The 23,796-nt window shown below is 34.8% G+C and overlaps 1 protein-coding gene across 1 annotated transcript in view; it reads left to right on the forward strand.

The window, feature by feature from the left end:
- The window catches only part of LOC106464930 (run domain Beclin-1-interacting and cysteine-rich domain-containing protein-like), an 80,589-nt gene that overhangs the window by 2,212 nt on the left and 54,581 nt on the right, over positions 1 to 23,796 (forward strand). The window contains 4 exon segments of the mRNA XM_022392743.1: positions 4,791 to 4,867; positions 11,786 to 11,948; positions 12,452 to 12,680; positions 17,732 to 17,838. Coding sequence (XP_022248451.1) covers positions 4,812 to 4,867; positions 11,786 to 11,948; positions 12,452 to 12,680; positions 17,732 to 17,838 — 555 coding nt within the window. The 5' untranslated portion in view covers positions 4,791 to 4,811.

A 23,796-nucleotide genomic window follows, 5' to 3' on the forward strand; every position in this document is an offset into this window, starting at 1 on the left:
TAAATTAGGGGACGGGTAGCGCAGATAGCCCTCATGTAGCTTTGCACAATATCAAAAACAAAAACAAGACAAACACAAGCTACTAATAGTAAGTGTTAGGTAGCACTTTATTCTTTATGTGTTCGCCATGTTGGGAGTTCTGGTAGTGACATCTGCATTCGATTTGAATTGTGAATAATTCCCAGAGCAACTTTTGTCATCCCCACCTTTAAAAATAAAGTCACATTACCAAACTCTCCAATCCTCAGGTACATGCTCACTTTATATTGACCTATCAAAAATGAGAGACCTGCATATCTGATTTTTGATATAATCTAAAACCCTGGGTAAAACACTGACTAAAACTTAACACCTACCAAACAGTACTAGGAGCAATTTTTCTTATGAGTTAATTTATTATTTCACTCTAAAGATTTCAGTAATCACCTCTTTACACATAAGAATTTGTATGTAAAACTAACACCCCAAAACTTAAAGGTCTGCATTAAAGTGAAAAGGAACATCTTGTGACTTTCCAGTAATACCTTAAATAAGCAATACATTCTTCAGTCTCGTCTCTTTAAACTAAGTTTAAGTAGACATGAAGAAATCAGACTTGGGTATCTTATTTTGTAATCGACAAGGCATGAGGCAAGTATATTAGCTGTACTGAAAGGGAGTTAAAAATAAGATTAATTTCTATGTTAATGTTAGACATTCCTGAAATAAGCTGCTCAAATTAAAATTTTGATTGTGGAGAGATTATTAATTGTTGTTGATATTACTCATTGTTGTATCAGTGGTAACGGTCTGTTAGTCCAAGGGCCCATTACTCCGAAGGCCCGTTAGTTAGAAGATGTAATTTTTTTTTTAACAGTTAAAATGTTAAATTGATTGTTTGGTTAAATGTGTGAAATTTTTGACAAAAACACCTGAGGATATGACCTAAAAGGTGGCAATTTCTCATGAATGGATGGATAACGTTAATCATCATTTTCCCAATGTTATTTTTTTGAATGCATGTATAGTGTTAGCTGCAGAGCCTGAAAATTTATGCATCAGGCTGGATTTGGAAATCTAGCTCTTCTGAGAGAATGAACATTCAAGATTCTTATTTCATAATGCTGTAACAATGAATGCTATATCCCCTACTCATTAAACATGTTGAAATCTTCCAGTCAGTAAAAGTATCTTGACACTGAGCTGTGCACTACAATGTCAATTTAGATACTTCTGTTATTTGTATCACAAAATCCTAATAGAACATTCAGGCCAAAAAACACCTGAAATATTAAAGATTCAGTTCAAACAATGCTTTAAGACCTTTACTATTGACTGCTAAGGCTGTGCAAATATAAAAATACACAAAAAGGCATGCATGATAGACTTACAAGGAAAAAATCTCAAAACTTGTAGTTGTTTTTCCACCTGTTAAAAAAATTAAAATACTTCAGAGTTGAGATTTATTCAATAAAAAAGATTTATTTTATACATAAAAATTTCCAAAGAAAATTGTAAGTTTTTGATTTTGGGTTGATTCTGATGAAATCATTAGTGTTTGTGAATTTCCTGAATTTACCTGTATCCAAGTATCTACTTAGATGGGCAAATAAAATCACCATAAACAAATGAAAAAAAAATAAAATAAAAAATATATATATATATATCAATGTGTGAAGTGGACTTGGAATTTATTAGTTATATTAAAATAAAACCTTCTGATTGACTTTTAAAAAACAGTCAGTTTGGTTATAATTATGGTATGGTAAAGTTATTTTTATTGTTTTCCAGTGATTATATACACAGTAAAATTGCATAAATTTTTTGTTTTAATCAAAACTAGGAATTTATAGGAAAGTTTTAAAAGAGTGTAAGAACATATAAAAATTAGCAATTAAAATCTACAACAAAGGAAAGGATTTTTAATAGTTTCTTAAAAAAATGTATCATACTGAAATATGTTTGAAATATCAAAACTGCAAATTCATACAAAATATATAAGCTGTAAAAAGTAATTCTGAAGTCTCAAACTATTTCATCCAGTAGTTGTTTTGTTTTTTCAATAAAGCAAAGTATGCAACAAGTGCATTAAAATGATAGTGCTAAGCTTAACTGTTAACTGTAGAAAAGAAAAAATAATTATTTTTTAAGAGACTTAAATGGATTCTTATTTTGGAGAAAGGAAACATTACTGTTGTAGTAATGTTTTTTTTAAATGGAGAAGAATATCTCAATTTCTTGAAAGATGGGAAGGAATTTTTCATTAAATTGTATTTATATTGATAGAAAAACATGATAAACTTATTCATCTTATGGATAAAAATGTTAGCCCTGGAGAGATTTATCCAAAATTTATAAATTATTTTGCAAATAATTAGTAGAAGCTTTCACTTCAATTTTGAAGTCTTTTAATAATGAAGATAATCCTGATGACTGGAAGATTTCCAGTGCAACCTTTTCTTAAAAGAACTAGGGTTTAGACTTTAGAGAGTCCAGGAAACTTGTATAGGCCTTCTGTTGCTAGCAAGGTGTTGGAACCTGCCATATTTCCAGATATCTCTAGAAAAGCATTGGAAAGACGAGTATTTGATTAAAATATTATTATTTTGCTTTTGGAGAACAGTTGAGTTCTTGTAGAGGATTCAGAGAACAGCTACCAAGATGATTCTGGGTTTGGAAGGTTTATTGTATGGGGGTAATATGAAGCCTAATCCTGTTTTTGCTGGAGAGGAGAAGGTCTTGTGGAGACATGATTGAGGTTTTTATAATTGTTAGATAGTTGGAATCCATAAAACAAGATGATGTTTTACAAATATATGCAGGCAGTAAAACTAGAGGACATAAATTGAAGATACGGAAAATTCAGACATTTAACACAGTGTCACTTTTATAATAGAATAGTCAGTGTAGAGAGTACTTTGGCTTTAGCCTTCAGGTATGGTAGAAGCTGTAACAGTGAAGAGCTTTAAGAGGAGATTGAATGAATATTGCAGAGATTAAGGTTAAATGTAAGTGAAGGGATTTGAAGTAGGGGTGTAGTAGAAAATGGGATAGCCTTGATAGTTCAAATGGCTCCTTTTGATAGGTCTTTACTTTTTGGGATCAGGGTACTCTAGTAGATGATTTCATATTAACCTTCAGAAAGCTTTTGATAAAGAGTTTCACAAAAGATTAATTAGTAAGTTGGCTACATTTAAGTTGTTAGAAAAAGGTGGAAAGCAAAGAGTGGAGACAAATGGGCATTTTAAAAATGCGATTAGTGGAATCATTCAGAGATATGGTTACAACATTTGTTTTTAGCATTTATGTCAGTGACTTTTAATAGCTTCATGAATGCTGGGACAAGCTGATACTAACCAGAATAATTCTAATTTTTGAAGGAATTTTGGTAACCTTAGTATTCCCAAATGTTGTTTCCATATTAAAAATGTATCATGTATATATAAAATTAATTGATAAGGATATGCATACATTATTTTTTTCAACTCTTGAACAGACCTAATTAAATACCTGTAGCCTCATTAGGGATGTGATAGATGTCTGGCCACCAACTAGTGTCAAACATTTTAACAGCTGTCTGGTTGTTGTATAGGTTTTCCTTTTCAAATTAAAGAATTCTTTGCAAAGAAGGCAAAATAAAGCATTGCATTTAATATTGATTTTAAGATTTATAAAGGTAATAAAATATACATTTAGTTTCTGTTTTAAGTTTACATTTGAACTTTATGGCCTCATACTCCTTTCACCCCTCCCCCCTATTTTTGTAGTGTACTTTATATCACAATAATAATGCATAAATACTACCCGCAGTTTATGATAAAGATAATCAAGTTTAATTTCCATATACGATTCGATTTATTTTCCTAACAATTTTACCTAGTACATTTACATCAGTGCTCCTTATATTTTTTTCTGTAAGGAGTAATCACTACCAGATTTCTGTTGGCAGGAGTAATTTTGAATTTTTTATAAAGTGCAGCAGTAACATTTTGTGATATAAAGTAATTTAACTAATTGTGAATTATTTTATTATTTTAAAAGAAGAAATTTGACATAGGATTAATTTAGCAAATTATATCACCAAATATAGTTATAATTAAAAGTTGCAGGAGCTGTAGTAATTTTTTTATCAGTAAAACAACTTCTCAATATTTTTTAAGGCTATAAATGGTTGATTTCTGATGAGAAATTATGCTAGTAAACCCCTTATCTGTAGCACTGGTACACTGTTGGCTATGTCTAAAGTATTTTGAAACAATATGATGCAGTATATTTAAAATTACATGTAACAAAACTTCACATTAACATTGAATGTCCCTCCCTCCCCAGGAATACATAATTTACTGGAAAGTGGAAAGCTAAGTCAATCTAATATAGTTGTTGATAATAATGTATGTACACTAACTGGAAAAAGTGTGGGAAGGATGTGCCCTTCTACTGTATGTGTTAGATGCCTATGGAGAAATATAATTCTTTAACATGAAGTTTTCTGTTGCTCTACAGCTGACATTGGCCTGATTAAAAGCAGACTACAGTGGTTAACCAAAGAGACAAAGGGGTAACTTAGGCTTCAAAAAAAGAACATTTTTTAGCTAGTTAACTGCCTCATGATAACTGCACTCTTAGAATAATAAATAACAATTCTAGTATTTTAAAACTTGTACAGCATTTTTTAACTTTAATGGTGTGTAAATTAGATATATGTGTATTGCTTTAGTTAATACATTCTGAGAATGCTTCATTAGGCTTAATATATACATCTTACTCTTATTTAGGTAGGAAAGTATATTAATTACATGATCTATTAACAGAAATAATTAATCAAGTAGGGAATGGCGAGAAAGAATCGGTTTGGAAATTATGAATACACAAACAATGACAAAGAAAGGTAAGCTATAATTGTATTAGTTATATTACAAAATATAAAGGGAATTAGTAAAGAACTTAGACAGAGTTTGTTATGAGCTTCTATGTATAAAGCATGATCTGAGAATTCAATTTATCTATATTGTCATTTAATTATTTATTTTTTCTAATAAATGAAATTCTGACAAGGTATCATACTTCTGCTCACATAGCTATTCATATTCAGTACTGCCCTCTATTTGCAACATTTTTTTGCATGTCACAAGCCTTTCACTCCCATGTACCCCTTGGTTAATATGGTTTAACTGAATCTTGCATGAGACAAACCTCCATCAATAGATGTGACCCACACACACGTGACTCATGTGACTCCCTCTGTGCTATTGTACCTAACTATCACTTCTTGTTTGGATGTTTTATTTAGTGCTCTCTTTGACTTGAATTTTTATAGCGACTATTTTTCAATTTTCTTACTTATTTTATCTAGTTTTAATTTGTACCTCATTCAGTTGTGGTATTATTTAATTTTCTATCAAGTTAAAGAAATTAGTAACTTTTCTGTGCATTTCTTTCTTTACCAAAACAGTTCTGTTTGCTTTTCAATTCCATTATGAATTCTGAAGTGTAAGTTACCACATTGGAGGTTGTACCTTCTACCAGCACATTTAAACAGGCTTCAGGTGGAGGATCTCAACTTTGGAATTATCGGCAATTATTTGACGAGAGATTATTTGAACCAAACTTCTTCTCCTGATGTTGCCTAACTTCCTCCTGAACAAGCCAAATCTGTTCAGTACACCAAAGCATTTGACAGCCTTTTTCTTCCACCTGAATTTGCTGTGTCTTCCCAAGTTCCTAATGTGGGTTTTGTTAGGCCTATCACAACTTTTTTGGACACATGTTTTATCCCTTTCCCTCATTTCATATAATCCTCTACCGTCCTTGTTACGTGATCCTTCTTCTTCTTCTCAGTATTTTGTGTTTCCACCATCTCATGATATTGGGGTTCATGTTGAGCATTTTGTATGTCAGTTACTTGAGGGTGCTGGCATGCCTCTCTCTCCGCTGGTGTCAGGTCAGTTTTCTTTAGCCTACCATCAGGCTGATTTTCCATTCCTAGATTCTCAGCAACTGGAATCCATTTTACCCACTTGAGAGGCAGACCGTTTTGTCCTGTTCTTTTGTCCCACGCCCAATTCACTTGCCTTCACATCTATATTATGGTACTTTTCCACTATACACTGAGATCCTGAGGGTTTTTTTTTTGGGGGGGGATACATTTGCCTTAATTACATCCTTGTTGGCTTTGGCACTTTCTTTACACACACGATTGCTCTGTTGTTGGGATTTTTTGGGAAAAGACACTGTTTTATACCACATTTGTGTTCCATCTTCTTATCTTAGGGACTTACGTATGTCTTCTTTTCTCCATTGCTTGGAGTTTGGAGATCTTCCAGCGACTTTGGAATCATGAGTGGAACCTGTAAGACAGCAATTAATTCTTTCCCCATTATTTGATTATTTGTCTTGCATGGCACCTCAACCATCCCTATTTCTGTTCCCCATCCTAATTCTTCCCATCCCTTACCCTTTCCTTCCACTAGGGATCTTCTTTTTGTTTTATTAAATGCTAATTGTCATGCTGTTACAGTATTGGTGACTACTCTGTGGGTTCTGGTCTGGTGGGGGCTCATTTACCACACATCAGCATCTGTTTGAGGCAGTACAGGATCTTCTTCAGAGTGCCATTGAACCTGTGGTTCACCCTTCCTTAGGATTTCATTCCAGGCTGTTTTTGTCCCCAAGAAAACTGTAGACTGATGGCCTATGATTGATTTGTCATGGCTCAATCGCTTCTTGGTGCTAACTTGTTTTACTATGGAGTTGTTTCACTCCCCCAGATGAGCTTTTTCTCTAGGCTTATGGATGACCAAGGTCAATGTCTGGAATGCTGATCTCCATATTCCTATATCACAGCAATCGAGATGCTATCTTCAGTTTGTTCATCACGAGGTGGTTTATCAAGTTTGCGCTCTACCTTTTGGGCTTGCTACTGTACTGTATGCCTTTTGTCAGTATCAAGGCTTTTGCCAGTCTCAAGGGTTGTGCTTCCACCATTACAAGGATGACTGGCTTCTGTTGGCTCATTCTGAACTGTAGTCTACATGACACACTCATCTGCTTCTTATGGAGGTGACTTGGGTCAGTTGGTTGATCAAGTTGGAGAAATTGTTTCTTGTTCTTATCCAATAACTTATCCATATGGGTGTTTTGTTCGACACTTATCTCAGTCAGGCCCAACCTTCTCCTTTTTGACTCTGTGCGAAGGAGCTGCCAGTCATCAATGCCTTACTGCTCCCTTTATTACTGCCTCCAAGGTTCTATCTCATTTGAGGATGTAGTCCTCTATGGCAGCACTTATCCTCAAAGGTCATGCTCATGTGAGATATTTTTAATGGATTCTTCACAACCAATGGAACCTTGTGTGGGATCCCTTGGATATTCCTAGTGCCTTTCTTTCTTTCCTTATGGAGGATCTGCTTCTTTTCCCTTGCCCAGATTTACGTAATTTCACAGACTCTTCACTTCAAGTTGCTTCAGGTCAGTAGACTGTAACCAAACAGTCTTACCATATTAATATCCAGGAGGTTTTTGCTGTCCATCAAGATTTGGATCATTTTCTTCATCTTGCCAGTGGTTGTCTGGTTATGATTCATACAGACAATTCTACAGTGGTGGCATATATCAATCACCAGGGAGGCACATTGTTCCCTTTGTTGTTGAATGTTGGATCTCTTTTTTTGGGTGCACATGCACAGTATTCACCTAATTGTGTGTCATGTTCTGAGTGCTTTCAACCTTGACATAGATCATATTTCCTGACCAGATAAATTTATTTATTGGAATGGTCTCTAGATCTTCAAGTTTTCCAATGGCTATGCATTTGGATGGGTACTCTGCACCTGGATGCATTTGCCACAATCCTCTGTTTTTGTCTCCAGTGTTGTAGATGCATTCAGTCAGGTTTGGATAGACAAATTCCATTACGTGTATCCTCCTATCCGACTCCTTCCCAGGGTGATTTATGTCATCCACTCTGCTCTGTGTCAAGTCCTTCTGATTGCCCTTTACTTGCTGGCCCAGCTGTGGTTTTTGAGGCTGCTTCAAATCCAACCTGCTCCACCTTTGCCTCTTCCCAGAACTCCATCCCTTCTATGGCAACCTTGGTCCCAGGTAGTTCATCCTGCCATTCCTACCCTTCATCTTCATGCCTGTTTTTTATCCTTGTAAGGAGATCCAGTTTATCATGGTGAATATCTTCAATATTGGCACATTCCATTCAATGTTCTTCTATGGAAGTTTATTAATGTAAGTGAAACATTTTCTGACATTGGTCTTTGGGTCGTGGGTTCTCACCTGCTCATCCCATTGTTCCTCTTATTATAGATTTCTTCACTTGGTTATTTGATCAGGGGTCTTCTGTATCCTCGATCATGGGTTATTGAGTGGCCTTATCCCACACTTTTCATTATTCCTGGTACCATAAAATTTTTGTCTCCCATACCTTATCACTCTTTATGTTCCTTCCAGATTAGTTGACCTCCATGGCATGCAACCCTTCTGGATTAGGATGTCAATGTGGTGCTTTAATGCCTTATTTTACCTTCATTTGAACCTTTCTCTTCTTGTTTCATTTATCCCTTATTTCCTCCTCCTTTTGGCCTGTGGTCATTTATTTCCTCCTCCTTTTGGCCTGTGGTCATTGTCAGGTGGATTTATTTGCTATCGAGATTTCACATATTCTGTAGCATTTCTCTTATCTTCTTCATTACCAAGATTGAACTTTCATTCCCTATACTTCAGTGGCTTGGGAGGGTAATTCCTCCTTCTAGCCAATTTCTTTTCCTTCCATTTCCCAATTCTATTCTATGTCTAATCCAGATATACATCTATGTCCAGTTCATGTTATTCATTATTATATTGCCCGCACAGCTTCCTTCCATCATAACTGTTCCCTTAGCAACTATCCTCTGTTCATGATCTTTCTCCTTCCATCCTTACCAATTGGGTTTGGCATTTAAATCGATTGGCTCATCCTTCCATGTCTCCTTTTTCCCATCTGTTATTCTGGGTGTCTTTCCATTAGATTAGGCACCTTATTTTTTCCCTGGTGTCTCCTCTGTGTTGTCCTTTGGAGGAAATTCTTCAAGTGGGCATGTGAACCACTCCACATACTTTCATCTCTCACTTTCTGCATCATGTTGCTGTTTCTTCCTCATGGAGTTATTGTCTTCCACCTGTTGCCATTTTTCAGACTTTGGTATGACTATAACTGGGTAAGTTTTCTTTCTTTCATTATATATATATATTTTTCAGGGGCTTGTCCCATGATTCAATCTGAATCCAGCTCTGTGGTGAATGCTGCCTGTCCAGGTATACTTCAGTCACTTAGTATTATACTCAAATCTGCACTGTAAGGCCATGTTGACTTCACTTTCATAATTTTCATGGCCATTAAATGCACACTGTTCTTTACTATCACATATGCTAGAGATGGGGTGTTCCAGAGGATCGTTTGTAGGTTATTCCTTGTGATATCTTTGCTTCATAAATATTCCCTGTTCCTGACTGTACTGAACCATTGATTTCATGGGTAAAGCATATAGGGATTCTGCCCATACCTGTCATTTCTTAGATTGAATAAATTTGGTTTAATCTGCTTTTCAAAATAGGGTTTAGTGGTCACCCATTGTACTCTCTCCGGTGTGAATATTTCTCTGGACTCTCCACTGTGTTTTTCTCCCCCTGTTTCTTCCAGTAGAGTAAGAAAGTCCTTACCACTTTCTAGTTCCAAGGGGTGGTAGACACGAGAAGTATCCTCCTGAATGAGAGATATACAACATAAACAATAATGAACTCCATTCACTTGAGAGTCATCATGATTGGGATCCCTCATCATACTCCTACATGGATGTTAGTTCTCTGCAGTTGCGTTTTGAATTTAGAGCAGAACCAATCACAATATGTCCTCACACATGTTGTGCATTTGGGATCCTTCATCCTACCCCCGCATGGATGTTAGTTCCCAGCAGTTGAGTTTTAGATTTAGAGCTGAACCAATCAACATGATGTACTCACACATGTGATGTGCTGGCATACATGCAATTCAACCCTTTGATTGGGATCATCCTCCGGTGAAACATCAGTATGTCTTCAGATATACAATGCTAAAATCAGAGGTTTGATTCCCCTTGGTGGACACAGCAGATAGCTATAAGAAAACACACGTTCGATTGGGATCCCTCATCTTACCCCCATATGGAAGTTGGTTACCAGCAGTTATCTTTTGGATTTTGAGTTGAACCAATCATCATAAGTCCTCACACATATGTTCAGGGGGTGAGTGGTACCTCACTTATTTCACCTCGGGTATGCTGCCCTAGTCTTGAGGGTCACAGTGGGTACACTTGTTGGTTGCTTCACTTCTTCCTATTGCGCTAACCCTCGAAGTCTTTATGCCGAGGATATTACTGTGTTTTAGGTGGTTCGGTTGGTTTCATTAAAGTGGGATATATTTGTATTTTGCTCTGCTTATATGTGTCCTGTTCACTGATTTGTAGTGAGATTTCTCCCTCTGGTCAGCTGAGTTTTAGGTGAAGACAATATTTCCTACTCCTGCATGGATGTCAGTTCCCGAGGGTCGAGTTTTGGCCGCAGTTGACTTGCTGTGTACAGTTCATTGTGCCCTAGCCACTCTACTCCTTGGGGCACATCCTTTATTTTACCCACATTCTGTTCATCAGGGAGATTGAAATTATAATATATTGTGGTTAGTGTCACTGTCCAACCATTTTCTCTCTCATAATTTTCTGCATCTGGGCAGAGAGTATACCTGGTACAGAAGTGTTGCAGTCTCCCATGTATAATCCTGTTATTAGAGGATTCCCTCATGAGGGTGTCCTATGATGCTTTCAAAGGATGCTGCTATTTTCTCTCTTGCACTGGTCACTCCACCTATTCAATGTGGGATTCTAGTTATGTATGTGAGCAGAAGTAAGGTACCTTGTCAGAAGTTATGATTTTTCTACACTTAAAATATATTTCCAACAGGTATTTACTTCCATTCACACTTCCCACTCTTCCTCCCCACTGTCATTTTAGTTCAGTCATTAAGATCTTTTCAAACACTTACCCTAACTCTTTAAAATAAGAAAATATAAAGAGCTTGTTGTTTGCAAGTTGTTACTTTGAGCCAGTTTTTACACTTTTATCTAATGAAAATGTGTGTTTTCTAATATTACTTTAACGTCTATACATGGGAAACGAAGATTTTTATCAGTTAAATTTCTTTCATACATTTTTTTTAACTGTATGCATTATTGAATCCCTACTTTCTACTTAAGGACTTAAAATATGAAGTTAAGAAAGAAACTACATTACAAATATATCATACCTTATCTTCTTTTCCCATCTTATCTTCAGTATACGTGATGCTTCTTAAAATTATTTGTTTGTCTGACAGTGGCATATACACAGTTATTGTTTTTTATTCTAAATACAATTTTGTTTAGTTTGTTTTTTTATCTTTAAAAGAATGAATACATTTTGTAATGGGTATGGATATATTCATTGTATTTGTTTCCAGATTTTGTATTACCAGATAAAACTGAAATGGCAGGAGAGTGTGTTAGTATAATTAAATCATATTGATCATATCTTTTGTAATAATATATCATTATATGAAAAGTTTAAAGTTAGTGAAATGTCTTATGTATGTACATGTAAATCTAAACATTGTTTTTCACTCCTGGTTTCTGGGACATATAATGACATGTGAAATGAAAACAGAATGATAATTGAATACTGTCATATTTCTGTTGTGATAAATTAAAAATAGAATCTGAGGTTCTGTAATCTGTTTTAACATCATGGATCATAGTAATCCTGAAGATGAGAAACTCCAGTTGTTGTTATCTGTAAAAGATACTGTTGAAGGATTATTAGCAAGCTGTAGCACCAATGTATGGAATACTTATGGAGGCCTATCACGTCTCTGTGCTGCTGTTGAAGGAGTACTCTCTCATGAAATTAAACTTTCTCAGGTAATTTTCTCATTATTAGGCATATTTGTGACTGGTTTTGCTAATGATCAGTGTAATTAATAAATTAACAGAAAACCAGACTAACTTTCATGCTGTAAAAGAATCACCTCATTAAATTCAGTTATGATATTACCTTTTGGTTAAAAGTATTATGGGAAATAACTTTTTAATGATTTTTAACACAGACTAGGACAAGTGACTGGTTGATAAATTAATGAGTATAGCAAACATTTATTTCCTTTGCTTTTTACACAAGTTTAAAAAACATGTTTAAAAATGATTCTGAGGTAGTTTTTTTTATACAGTTGAACTTGTGTGTCCATTCAGTTTTTCTAGGTGAATAACTCAGTCTTTGGGAATTTTATGAAAAACTACTTGATGGTCATTTTTATTATCTGGAGAAGGTTTTAATTTGTTAACATTATTTGTATTATCAAGCTGATAAATACAAATTTCAGAATTTTTTTTATTACTTAGAGATTACTTATTGCTAATCTCTTTAGGGATCAGGGAGCTATTTGGATTTCATTCTTAACATAAAAAGCTTAAAGCCAACACTTGCCCCCTGTGTATTGTCAGAAAAGTTACATTTGAAGAACGAAGTAACTAATTCTCAAGAATCACTAACCAGAGCTCACCTTTGGCTTCGGCATAGTCTTCAACAGTATACCCTAGCTTCACAGTTAGAAATCTTGGTTGAAGAGAAAGAACTTGTCTCAAAGTATTATGAAGGTATGGACTCAAGCTTGTTCTGACATTTACTTTCATTTGATATTTTTCAAAGCACAGTCTTAAGTATTTATTCGAAAATAATAATTATTTTTATCCTTTCTTACAGTACATTTATTAGAAAGTTCCAAACTACTTTCTGGTCTAAGCTTTGAAATTGAAAAGAAAATTAAAAGAAGTCTTCATTAGTGTTATTCTGTATAATTAAGGTAACTCAAATGCCTAACTTGTTAATGTTTGGAGTAGATTGTTCAAGAGGTTTGTTGTTGATTTAAATGTGACTTTATATGCTAACTTTTTTGTTCAAGGTTTTAGTCATACAGAATAAACTATAGCTAAAGAAAAGGAAAACAAAACTACAGGTAACATAAGACATTACCTTCATGGTTACACTGTATTTGCCCAATCCTTGAATCAGTCTAATATGACAAATGTTTGAAATGTACACCACTGTCAGTAGTCCATGTGTGACATGAAATAGTCAATAATAAAATTGATTATAATATTATTTCCACATTTTGCTGAAGATGGAATAAGTATTCTGAAATGTTTGAAACTTTTGTGAATAAAAATGTTTTTCAATGTATCTGCAGTCTTCATCTTTATTTTAAAATGCTGGTGTACTTGTAAAAATTTTGATTGTCTTGATACAATAGTATCTGAAATGTAAAGTAATATGACAGAAATTTTTGAATAAACAGCAGTAACCTGTTTGCATTTATAATTGAAAGCATGTATTGTTATTGTATATATATATATATATACATCATATATATATATACCAAGGTATAATTTTCAGTGGAGGCTTAAATACAAGGGAAAATACGAAAGAAACAGAAAATATATTTGATACATAGTAATAGATATTTTAAATAACTTCTAGTGAACAATAATTTGACATATTTATTTATTATACTTAAAATATCTTAACTCTAAAGGTCTTCTCTGAGGGCAAAATCATATCCTTGAATTATAAAACATAAAGTTTTGTCATTCTTCCAACCAATTAAAAAATTTCAAGAGTTGAAATTGACTTGATAAGAAAGTTTTGTTCATTTAATTTTGTATATCTTGGGATGATTTCAGTGTGCTCTGAAAAAAAAATATAACTTTTTCCTAATTTACTAATTTTTTTTTTCTGGGCATGATGTAGCAGTAGTCTGAAGGCTTATAATGCTGAAAGTTGAGTTTTGATATTTGCAGTTGGCAAAGCACAGATAGTCTGTGTAGTTTTGTGTTTAACAGCAAACAAGCATATCCCATTAGGAAGAAGTTGAAATAGTTTTGAACAAAATAGTGCCAACTTGATATAAGTGTACTTCTATCAATTTTAGCAAACCTTGGTTGTCTTGGTATGATGTAATTGCCTATACTTCAGCTTCAAGAAGCTGTAGGTTAGTGATCTAATAAATATCTAATGAAATGTCTTTTACTGTTCTTTTTAACTGTGTAAGCCAGTATGGCTTCCAGTTCAGCAGAGACTTGCAAAAATATCAGAACAAAGTAATAAAAGTTTGATGATATGTTGCTAGAATAACAGATGTTTATTGACAACTTCTGCCACATTTACAGACATGATGTATTTTGGAGAGTGCAAAAAGTTGCTTTATCATTTTCTACTTCATATGAATTATGAAGGTTTTTCAGGGAATAAGATTAGATAGGTTCAGTTAGACCATTTTGCACTCACTTATGTCAAGTTTTGTTTTGTTGACAAGGTCATGATTATATTAGACCTTATCAACTTATGTAACTGCTTGAATGGCCAAAGAAGATTACTATAAAGAAATTGATATATATATATCAATCTATATAAAATGGGTTTTAAACTTAAATGAAACCTTCTGATTAGTTATTAGAAAAGTGTGGTTGATTACAATTTTGGTATGGTAAAAAAGTTTTCTGTTGTACACCATATATCGTAAACACACTGCAACTGTGTTGTGTTTTTCAAATTAAACCGAAGACAAAGGTTAGTTTTATAGAATAAAAACTATAGTAAAGTTTTACAACAGTATGTGAAGACACAAAGTCACTAATTAAAATCTACAACAAAGGTAACCTGTTTTAATGATTTCTTAAAGAAACATATCACAATGAAATCTTTTTTCTTTTTTTTTACTTTTCAAAGCTGGATATTCATACTAATATCATATATAAAAAAAGATAAGATCTTTTGTGTAAGTTGCATAATCTATTGAAGGTTCATTTCAAGTTTGAAAGGAATTCATCCATTTACTATTTTTTGCAATACAATAAAACAAACTATACAACAGGTATATTGAATGGACACACCTGGTTATTTAAGAGCTTAAATGATATAATTAGATTTTTATGCATGTAAAATAATATAAAGGTTTTGAAAAATAACTTGTGGAAGCTAGAATTATGAGTAGAAATATTAATTTATCTTCATATTACAAATAAGTTGAATTGAAATAACACATTACATTTGCTCATTTGTACTAATCATTAACCATTGAATAAAATGCTTCATTTTAAAACTTGCTTTTTAGGAAAATTATAATATACAGTAAGATAATCTTCGTGATTCCTCCCATCAATACCTATTTAGTTGTATGTATTTAATTAAATTACCTTAATACATTGGTATCTAATATAAAAACATAATTTTTCTTTCAAAAAATTACAAGGTTTTTACAGGATTCATTTTTATTTTGTCTAAGTAAATTAGTTCTCTTATTATTAGATATTTATGTAATCTCTTTATCCACTGTAACTTTTTCTTTTTGAGATCATTGTATTGATTTGAGACCAAATGCAGTTTTTATAATAACTGCCAATCTTACTCTTTTATCAGCTCTACTGGCTTCACCACATAAAGGAATTTGGAATTTGACCTACTTCTGTCCATTCTAATAATCAAAAGTATAAATGAGTAACTGGAAAGGCAACTACATGTAGTAGTGATTGTGCATACTGACATAAAAATCTCTATTACAAATTCCAAATATTCTATTTTATGGACTTTTATTTAGGTTATAAACTTCAGATTTTTTATAACTTTCCCGTAGGAACTAAATTTAATTTTCAAAAGTTGATAAGTTGTGAGTTTTATCTTCCAGTAATTTTTTGAATATACTTGAATTTTAGTTTTATGTTCCATAATATTATAATGTAGTTTTGGTGACAAATGTGATAAAAAAAATGCTTTGATAAATTGTATGAAATGTATGAAAAAAAAAAGTAATCAAAAACAATTTTAATAAATTATTTTCTAAACATAGGTAATCTTAAACAAAATATCCAAACCTATAACATAATTCAAGTTGTCATTGTAACTGTATCTTAACAACACGTACATATTATGCATTTATAAAACGTTTGTAGGGTCAAAAGATCACGAAACATTATATGATCCTAAAGATGTGCTTGTTATTCATGTGCCATTCCAAGTTCATCTCTGTGTGACCTTGCTCTTTGAGCTGAGAGTTTCCCAAAGTTTCCACAGTGAGTGATGATTAAAGAAAGTGGGGTTGAAACACTATACATAAACAGACCTGAATTTCAACATGTCAATTTTACAGCATACTTCTGATAATAATGTTGGTGTGTAAATGTACATACACAATTTTGTATATGTATAAAGTGCACAAGGTTAAATGTACAGGTATTGTTGTCAGTTTTTGTTATGTTGTAGATGGTCTAGTATGAAAATACCAATACTGAGGAAACATTCTGATTTTGTAAGTATGTACTCTGTAGCAGTATTACATACAAATGATGCAAATTAGTATGAACCTGAGACGTTAAGTTTTATAGATGAGTTTGGTTCATGAGAAGTTGAGTACAGGAAACTTGTAATCATTGTAGTTAATATACATATTGATAGCCATTTTTAACTGATATCGTATATTTTCATTTTTAATATGTACTTACATATTAATTGTAGATAATAACTCAGCTAAATAACTTTTTTATCCAAAAATTCTAATTAAAATATTTCATATAAAGATCTGAATATACAGTATTTACAAGTCTTGTATTAATTTGATTTATAACGGAAGTGACTAAAGAGGTAAAAAGTTTTGAGATTTAAAAACAAATACTTTTTTTCATATATAAATATGTTTGTTAGAGATTTACATCTATTATAATTTTTAACGTATGTATACAATAAATTTTTATTGAATGGTATTATGCCATATATGATACATCATTGTCTGAATTAAAAAAAAAAACATTTGTGCAGTATATCGTGTTTAAAGTTGAGGGATTTTTCCTTTCAAATCCAATGTTTCTGTATAAAGGCAGTTTATTTGTAAAACCATCAGGGAGAAAATTCCTTAAAAAACTATTTTGATGTGTCTGGGAAATTAACAGAACTTAAAAGAATGCCCTAGATTTGAAAGTTAAATAGTATTTATTCTGCTTGTTTTTGTGAATATGGATCTGTTTTGCAAACAACATTATACATACATTCTAAAAACTTAATTTGTTCACTGAAAATTTAGCAGTAGATGAAAATTTTATTTAATTCACTGATATCTGTGTGTGAAAAAATGCCCAATAAAAACAACAGTTTAGATTAAAACTGTGAAAGCCTGCTTTTGTAATATTGGTCACATAGAAATTAGTATTGAACTTGAAATTTAGCTTGGAAACTTGCAAGAATTTCTAAACCTAAGTTCCCATGAAAACTTAATTTACATAAAGTATTTTATCTTCCCAGATTATTTACTGCTGCATACATGATAGTTAAACTGTTTATGCACATATGTATATCAATACAATTATTAAGCTGTTAAACCTTTCATCATTAATAGAGAAGTATTAAGCAAATACTTCAGTTGATGAAGGTTTTATCTGGAGTTTATCAATCAGGTATACTTCCTATCTGAAAGGTGTAATTGGCAAAAAAGAGTTATGAAGCTAAAAAATGTCTAACAAAATTTAAAAAGCAGTTAAAAACTAACATCAGTATCATGTCATTCCTTTTTTTATGTGAATGAACATTTTTTTCAAAAACTATTGAAATATCTCTTATTTATAGTTCTGTATAGAAGATCAATCATCAGTTATTTCATTTTCAGACAATGCCTTCCTCAGTTCCCCATCCTACACTCAAGCTCTGATACTTTGCTTGAAAGCAGTTGAAAGTGGTCAGCCTTCACTATTGGCTGAATTGGATCCAGATTTGGTTGGTTGAAATATATACTCTGTGTGGCTAAATATCAAAATAATTAATAGATTTCACTTGTCAGAGGAATTATTTAGAACTAAACACTCTGTCACTTCCTTCTCTGTCTTTTTTTTTGTTTCAGAAGGTTCGAATTAGAAAACTGATGTTGCTAATATGTTAATATATATTTAACAGGAGTTTATGAATAAATAGTTACCAAAGAACTTGTGAGGACAATTACAGATGTAATGCACTGTACACATACTGTTGATCCAAGTTTCTTCCATTTTTAAGTGACTGTCATGCTAACAAGATATATATCTTTTCAATTAAACAATACATATATAAATGTTCTGCAATACATTATTCAGTATCATTGAAGGAAATTTAAATGTTACACAACATTATAATTACTAGTGGTGTGCACAATCATTGATGATACTAAAAATTGGTAATTCCGAGGTGATGCACACATCTTCACACAGAAAGCTATCTTCCCTGTGTGTCCACCTTAGAGATATGCATGCTACTATCCTTTAGGCAACTCCCATCTAAACTCACAAGATTTCTTGTGATTTGTGCTACTGCATAATGACATTATTATACAGCAAAAGCCCTACACCAGTAGGAGGGTGACACAATCTCCCTCTGCACTAGTTTTCTCTATGCTTTCGTACTCGTGATTTTCATTGTGTTCCTCAGCAGTGAACACCTCAGATGTGTTTTTTCTTTGTAAATGTAACTAAATTTGTGATGTTGAGGAAACGTAATTTCCTTTCTTTTCTTTTTTTTCAGTCATGAACTCTAGTTCATGTACTGTCTTCTACTTCTTGTGTGGGTGACTTATTTTCTTAACAGGTTGGGTAATAATGATGACTTATGGAGGCATGTTCCCTGGGGATTCTCCTTCTAGCTTTCTGAATGCAGAGGTGTGTATTGCTTCAGAAGTTAACATTTTTTTTATCTGAAAATGAATTTCCAATAGATAATTACCTCTTCCCACCCTTCCTCCCACTTTCAGTGCAACGTCTTATTCCTTGGCTCATCATAAAAGGAAGATCACGAGTCCAAAAGCATAGAGGAAGCTTGTGTGCAGGGAGGTTGAGTCACCCTCCTATTGGTGGAGAGCTTTTGCTGCATAAATCTCGTGAATTTAGGTAGGAATTGCCTAAAGGTTAGTGCCATGCAAATCTCTAAGGCAGACACATGGGGAAGATAGGTTTCCAAAACATACCTACCATCTGCTGACATTTTAGCTATTTCTCAATCTTCAAAGTTTCTACATCTTTACCCATCTAAGTATTGAACTTGCTTTCTCCAGTCCTTTATACCTCACTTGAATGCCCTTGGAAATATCTAATTTGCAAAGCTCTCCACCAACATTAATACGCCCTCTATCCAGGTACTGTATATAAGCAGCTCATTCAGATAATGTAATCACTTTTTCTCGACAAAGTGTTAGGCACGGGTTTCTATACAAGAGCAGTTTGATTATTAATGTTTTTCAATTACAACTTTCAATGCTGATTTCTGTTTTCTACAGTGAAAATTTAGTTTAATTTCATTAATTCAAACATACAAAATTGCCGTTTTTTGGGCATGAATTCCCGAGTTAATGTTTCCACCAGGGAGGCTAACCAGACCTCCCCTATTCTACATCTGCTATCTGACGTTTGTCAACATATGGGGGAGGAGCCACTCTCAGTTGAGGCTGTCCATGATATGATCCATTGTGAGAAGGAGACATATATGCAGACTGGGGTGTCTCTTTAGGGAGTACCAAGGTGCTTTTTGCAAATGATCCTGGACATGTTGGGGAGAATTTAGACTTTCTTTTTCTGGCTCCTTGGTTTATCAGGTCGACAGAAGACAATCTAGATCAACCACCTCTTGCTCCTTTTATTCAGTTGGTTAATTGAGTTTGTGAGGTATTGGGATTATCCCCCGTTGTTTTTTAGTCTAATCCTTCCTTGTTGGCAGAAAGGATGGCAAGTGACTACTTATTTCTTTCTCCTTCTCCAGATATTGCTGTTCATGCTGGAAAATCTGCTATGTCTTGTCCTCCACGTTTATCACTTGGTTTATCACTGCCAGGAAGAAGTATACTTAGATTCTCAACTGGACACCCTTTTGGACATATGGCCTTCTAGATTGGAACCTGAGATCACTTTAAACAGATCACAATTTTCTCAAATTTGTCTGACACTCATGACAGTCCTGAGATATTTATATTTTCTCCAACTTTTGTCTGAAGCCTATCAATGTTCTCCTCACCAGTTTGAGGACAACATGGGACCTTTGCTGACGACCACCATGGTCATATTGTCGGCCTCAGTTCTTTCATTAGTTTCCTCACTTGTTTGTTGCTGGGACTTATTGGGTAGAGATGCCTTGTTGGAGAGTGTTCATCTACCATCTCTTGCCCTCCAAGAAGTACGGGAGGCTCCTTTTCTGTTATTTTCTGGAGTTTCAGAGACCTTGGAATCATGGATAGATGCTGCCTATTTACATTCTTCATTATAAACATTCAATAATATTCATCCAAATCATTTATTCCTAAACATACATACATTCACTCACACTACAGCTATTACTCAACTGCTAGGATTTCTTCCTTTGCCCATCTAAGCGTTGGTCTGATTTTTATTTGCTTGCTCCAGTCTTTTATTCCACTTTAATGGCCCTTGGCGATATCTGTCTCGTGACACTCCACCTACCACATTCTGCCCTCTATCTTGGTACTTTTTCTCGACAAAGCATTCACTTATGTTTCTCTGTTGTATGACTGTTGGAAATATTGCACATTCTTTGAATTATCTATTTTGATTTTCATAATACAAAAAAAATTTCGTTTGGCAAGCTTATACACAGCATGAATTCCTGGATCACTGTATCTGATGACATGCAGGCAAATCCAGTCTCTCCTATCCCACTTCTGATATGTAGTGTTGCTAACGAATTTGTGGGGGTGGGGTCTCCCTCAGTTGAGGCTGTTTGTGACCATATCCGTAATGAGATGGAGACATATATTGGAGGCTGCACTCACAGGCATTCCTGGACATTCAGGAGATAATTTAGATTCGCTTTTTCCAACACCTTCCTTTGCTCTGTCTGCCTTTGGATCAGCCACCTCTGGATCCTTTTCTTCAGGTGGTAAATCGAATGTGTGATGTTTTGGGTTTTTCCCCAGTTGCTTTTGATTCTATGCCTTCCTTGATGGCAGAAAGGTATGAGAGTGAATACTTATTTCTCCATCCAGCTTCTGATATTGTAGTTCAAGGAGGCAGGTTTATTACTCAGTTACAGAAGGGACAGTTTTGCCTTGTCCACCACGTTTGTCAAAGCCACATGCTTTAGCGTACCACTGCCAGGTGGAAGCATATTTAGACTCTCAGAGACTATATCTGCTCCTGGAAATGTAGGCATCCAGAATGGAGTCTGTGGTCAACCTGAATAGATCAAAATTTTCTAGGAATCGTCTGACCCTATCTATGGTGCTGAGATATTTATCATCCCTACACCATGAGTTATGTGAGGCCCTCTTTCTTTGACCCTTGATTTTGGTGGGTGTTTCAGTGTCTTTTGAATCGAGGGTTGATGTCACCTGTATGCATTCGTCCGTGTCTTCATAGACTTCTCTACTTTCCTCAACTCCTACAGGGAGTCAGAGTTCCACCCCTATTTGAGTGTCCCAACCCCAACATCAGCCCCTTGGGCAAAATGCCACAATGGGTCAGTTTCTCTCGTATGCTTTTGGGGATTGTGGGGCCTAGGTTCCGAGAATTTCTGGATGTGTGGAAAAACCTTTACCACAGACTCATGGGTACTAGAAGTCCTTGCATCAGGATTGGCCATTCAGTTCACATCTCCACCACCATTATCCTCCTAACCTGTGGTGTTCCTCCTCCTGCAGATCCTCGAAATTTGGAACTTTGTTTACAGCTATCAAAGATTTGTTGGTCAAGGGAGCAGTGGAGAGAGGGTTTCATTCTCCTCTGTTTGTTGTGTTCAAGAAGATAAGATTGGCATCTGGTCATAGATTTTTCTCGTCTAAATCAATTCCTAGATCCTCCAAAGTTCTCAGTGGTATCATTCCTCACTCTGTGTTGGCATTTTTTGCCAGGACTGTGGATGATAAAGTTCAACGTTATGTGTTCTGACACACTGTACAAACCTTTTTTTCCTAGGCCTGTGCACACACCATAGTATGGATGACCAGTTACTGCTGGCATCATCTCATCAGTTGGCAGAACATCATACCCACATTCTACTTTCAGAAGCAACCACAGCAGGATTTCTTATCAGAGCCGAGATATCTATTCTTCCCAACTGAATATCTCATCCATCTGGGTGTCTTTTTCAACACAAATATCAGTCAGGCTCAGCTAACTCCCATCTGACTCCACACTATGGAACAAGCAGTCCAGTTTTTTCCTCACGTTTTATTACTCCACTGCAGAGATGGTTTTTTCTTTTTTTGGAGATTTGGGCATCACTAGTATCCCTCATTCCTTTGAGATGAATGTGCATGAGATCTCTTCCATGGTCTGTATGCAACCAGTGGATCATGAACAGTGATCCTCTGGATTTCCAGGTCTTCATTTCAGTTACGTCACTGGGATATAAAGGTGGTGTTGCCTGCTCTTTCTAGACATCTGTTTGAGCCCTTAGCCTGATGTAACATGTATCACCTTTACATTACGGTTTCATGTTTGTTGCTGCTGGCCTGCAAATGTCACTGGTCGGAGTTGTTTACACTGCATCATTTTATAACGAGATGGGTCCTTCTTACCTAAGATACTGACAGCCAGGGAAGAGGATATACCCTTTTCACCTATTCATCTGACAGCTATTTCTCACATCTATGATCAAGCAGATTCTGGTTGTTTGTTATGTCAAGTGAGGGCCTTGAAGTGTTAGGTTGCCTGCAATGAAGCTTCTGGAGGTGCTAGACAATGGCTTTTTATTCATTGTGACCCCTCAGTTTCCCAGGATTTATCCCCTGTTACCTTGACAGGGTGGGTACAAAAATTGATGCATATTATGTAGTTTGGGTTCTCTTTGGAGGTGAGGGGACTTTTGTGAGTCACATCTCCTCAGTTAAATTGTGTGGGCTGGTATGTGGACCTTACCCAATACTTTTATCTCACATTAATTGCATGATCTAGCAGTCTCTTCCTCTGAGAATTTTTGACTACCCCCTGTAGCTATACTGACCACATACACTAGATTATAAAGAGGGGTGAGTATTTCATTACTAATCTCGTCTTTTCCAGGGTCCCTTACATCTTTTTCATAGGATCTTGCTCTGTGGCGAGTGTTGCCCAGTCAGATGTACTTTTATCAAACCAATTCCTCAATAATAGCAACTAACACAATATACTTTATTTCGGTTGCAACAGGTTCTGTAGAAATCGGGTGTTCCACAAGACCACCTACAGGCAGGCCTGGTGGTATTATTTTACTATGCTGAACCACTATGGACTATCATGATTAAAGCATAAGGAGATCCTGCCCATCCCTGCTGACCCTTGGATTCAATAAATTGGGGTAGGTTTGCTTTTAAAAATTTAGGGAAATTGATTCATCTGTTGCAATGTTTCCAGAGTATTGTTCCTCTGGACTCCCCAATGTGCATTACTCGTTTCCTACTAGTGGAGCTAGAGAGTCCTTACCCCACCCAGTTTCCAGTCGCTGAGGCAGTGGACAGAGGCTATTCCTCTAAAGTGTTTGAATGAATTTCCTCCACTCTTCAAGAAGAGGGTGATATTAGGGACCTCCCTACCCAGGTCCCTGGGTGTTTTTCCCAGATGTCAGTAGGAGAGGCACCAGCCTATGTGGGAGTCTACTTGTAGTACTGGTTCAGATTTGATGCTCAACTATCCAGTTGGGGTGAGCGTGGCCTTTCTTTTTGATCAATATTGGTTCAGTGCAATGATCTAGGAAGAGGGTCCACTATACCCTCGTAATTCCAAA

The sequence above is a fragment of the Limulus polyphemus genome, unplaced genomic scaffold (assembly GCF_000517525.1).
Source record: "Limulus polyphemus unplaced genomic scaffold, Limulus_polyphemus-2.1.2 Scaffold1786, whole genome shotgun sequence".
Classification (NCBI taxonomy): Eukaryota; Metazoa; Arthropoda; class Merostomata; order Xiphosura; family Limulidae; genus Limulus; species Limulus polyphemus.